Source organism: Meleagris gallopavo, chromosome 2, assembly GCF_000146605.3.
Source record: "Meleagris gallopavo isolate NT-WF06-2002-E0010 breed Aviagen turkey brand Nicholas breeding stock chromosome 2, Turkey_5.1, whole genome shotgun sequence".
Lineage (NCBI taxonomy): Eukaryota > Metazoa > Chordata > Aves > Galliformes > Phasianidae > Meleagris > Meleagris gallopavo.
This window is the reverse complement of record NC_015012.2, coordinates 39,237,719-39,239,563: the sequence shown is the minus strand read 5'-3', so window position 1 is coordinate 39,239,563 and position 1,845 is coordinate 39,237,719. Positions and strand designations below refer to the sequence as shown.

General features: G+C 33.9%; 1 protein-coding gene across 1 annotated transcript in view; it reads right to left on the bottom strand.

Annotated features, from left to right (window-relative positions):
* Window positions 1-1,845, bottom strand: part of GALNT2 (polypeptide N-acetylgalactosaminyltransferase 2) — a 43,389-nt gene that overhangs the window by 18,268 nt on the left and 23,276 nt on the right. Inside the window, exon 8 of the mRNA XM_031552426.1 lies at window positions 1,013-1,100. Within this exon, the coding sequence (XP_031408286.1) occupies window positions 1,013-1,100 (88 nt within the window). The remainder of the gene's footprint in view (window positions 1-1,012; window positions 1,101-1,845) is intronic.

Here is a 1,845-nt window from a genome sequence, read left to right as displayed (position 1 = left end):
GTCTGCTCAACATCATGCAACACTTCTATAGGTCGTATACAGCACTATAACCACCACTTGACTCAGTAAGCTGAATTTCCAAAACTCTACTTGGTTTCCCTAAAGGTTACTTCTTAGTTTTTAAAAAACTTAGGGGGTAAACTTTGTTGTCCTAGCTAGTTAAAACTATTTAAAGTTTTAGTTTGTTTGTTATTTTTTAGTCTTGTTCTAAAGTATTAACTTTTTTTTTTTTTTTTAGGTTTAAATTAATTCTACAGGGGTAACTGTTGGGTTGGGTTCTTTTGTCTGTTTTTTTTGTTTGTTTTTGTTTTTTTTTTGTATGCTTTTTTTAAACACTATTTCTGAGAGCATCATAAGGATGCACAAACATGAATGAAGTTACCATATTCCTGAAAGCTAAGGTTCATTTCTAGACGGATAAAACAAGTCTTAGCTTTGTTTAGCCACAAGCTACTCGGTCCTGGATCCATTTCTGTTTTAAATATGTCAAGTCTAACTGTAAATATACAGTTGCTACACTTCAATGCATGTCATTTACAGTAAAATATGAAATGCTACAGATAGGAAAAAAAAACTAAATGAATTTCCCTTAAGCAAAAACAGAAAGGATGCAAATTCTGTACTACTTTGCTTATTATAAACTCTAATCTTGAAAAACAGGGACTGTCTTCACTAATTGCCTCCATTCGAATTTTCCCAACTGGTAATACCACTTTTAGTTTCTGAGATAGTGACATGCACAAAAGTAAGTCTCACACTCCTGAGTTAAAAAACAGAACAGTGTTCGTGATAAACTTTGCTTCAAGCTATACTCTCATCATGTCCTAAAGCAATATTACACTCTGCCTGTTTTATTATGCATTTAAATCAGAAAAACCAACCAATGCTAATCTATTTGTACTGAAGATCTCTGATGGGAACAGAGTCCCATGAAGATGAATCAATACATTTTTTTAATTAAAAAAAAAAAAAGCATTATCTATGAAATGGAGAATCAGTGATACAGACATACTTTATGGGAGCAACTGGGTTTCCTTGCCGTGCTCTTCTTTGCTCTGGTGTCATGTAATCCCATTTGAATACCAGGTTCCAGTCAAAGCCTTTAAGAAGAAAACAGAGTAGGATGTTAAGACTGTGGTTATTATTCATGTTGTAGCATAATATCAAACAAAATCACTGGGAAGGAAGTTTAAACTTGCACAATTTTCTTGGTAGAAAACAAATGAGAAGGAGCTCGAAAGAAAAGAAGTTGAACATAACAATAAAAAGTAATCTAAATAATATTGATTTTTCTTTTTGACATCTATTACACAATATAAGAAGCCCAGTCAATAGATGAGAAAGCATAAGTCGTAAATACATGAAATTATGGATTCACATGTAAGTCATATTGAACATCATGTGAAGATCTTCATCCCTTTAAAATTGACCTTAACAGTTCTTACTGTACTGTCGCATCTGAGCTGTTATCATATGATCATGCTTAGGCTTACAGAAACTTTATACATCACTCACTGCTCTTCTCTATCAGCATTGGTTCTCTACTACAAAGGTTACAGCATGTTATCTGGCCCTCACTTCTCATTAACATCCATATAACTGCATCCTTTCCTACTGCGTGCTTCTACATGCATCATTTTTAAAATTCAGATCAGTGCTACAGAGACAAAAAGCTTAATCATCTTCTGTACACACATATACGTGTGACTGCATGCACACAAGAGATTGGTTCTTTTGTGAGTTAAGGACAGAAACACAAAAATCACCAGAAAAGGCAAGGCCAATGAGTCACTTACAGTAGCTTTCTACCTGACATTTTGAACTGCCTTCCTTTAACCACCAATA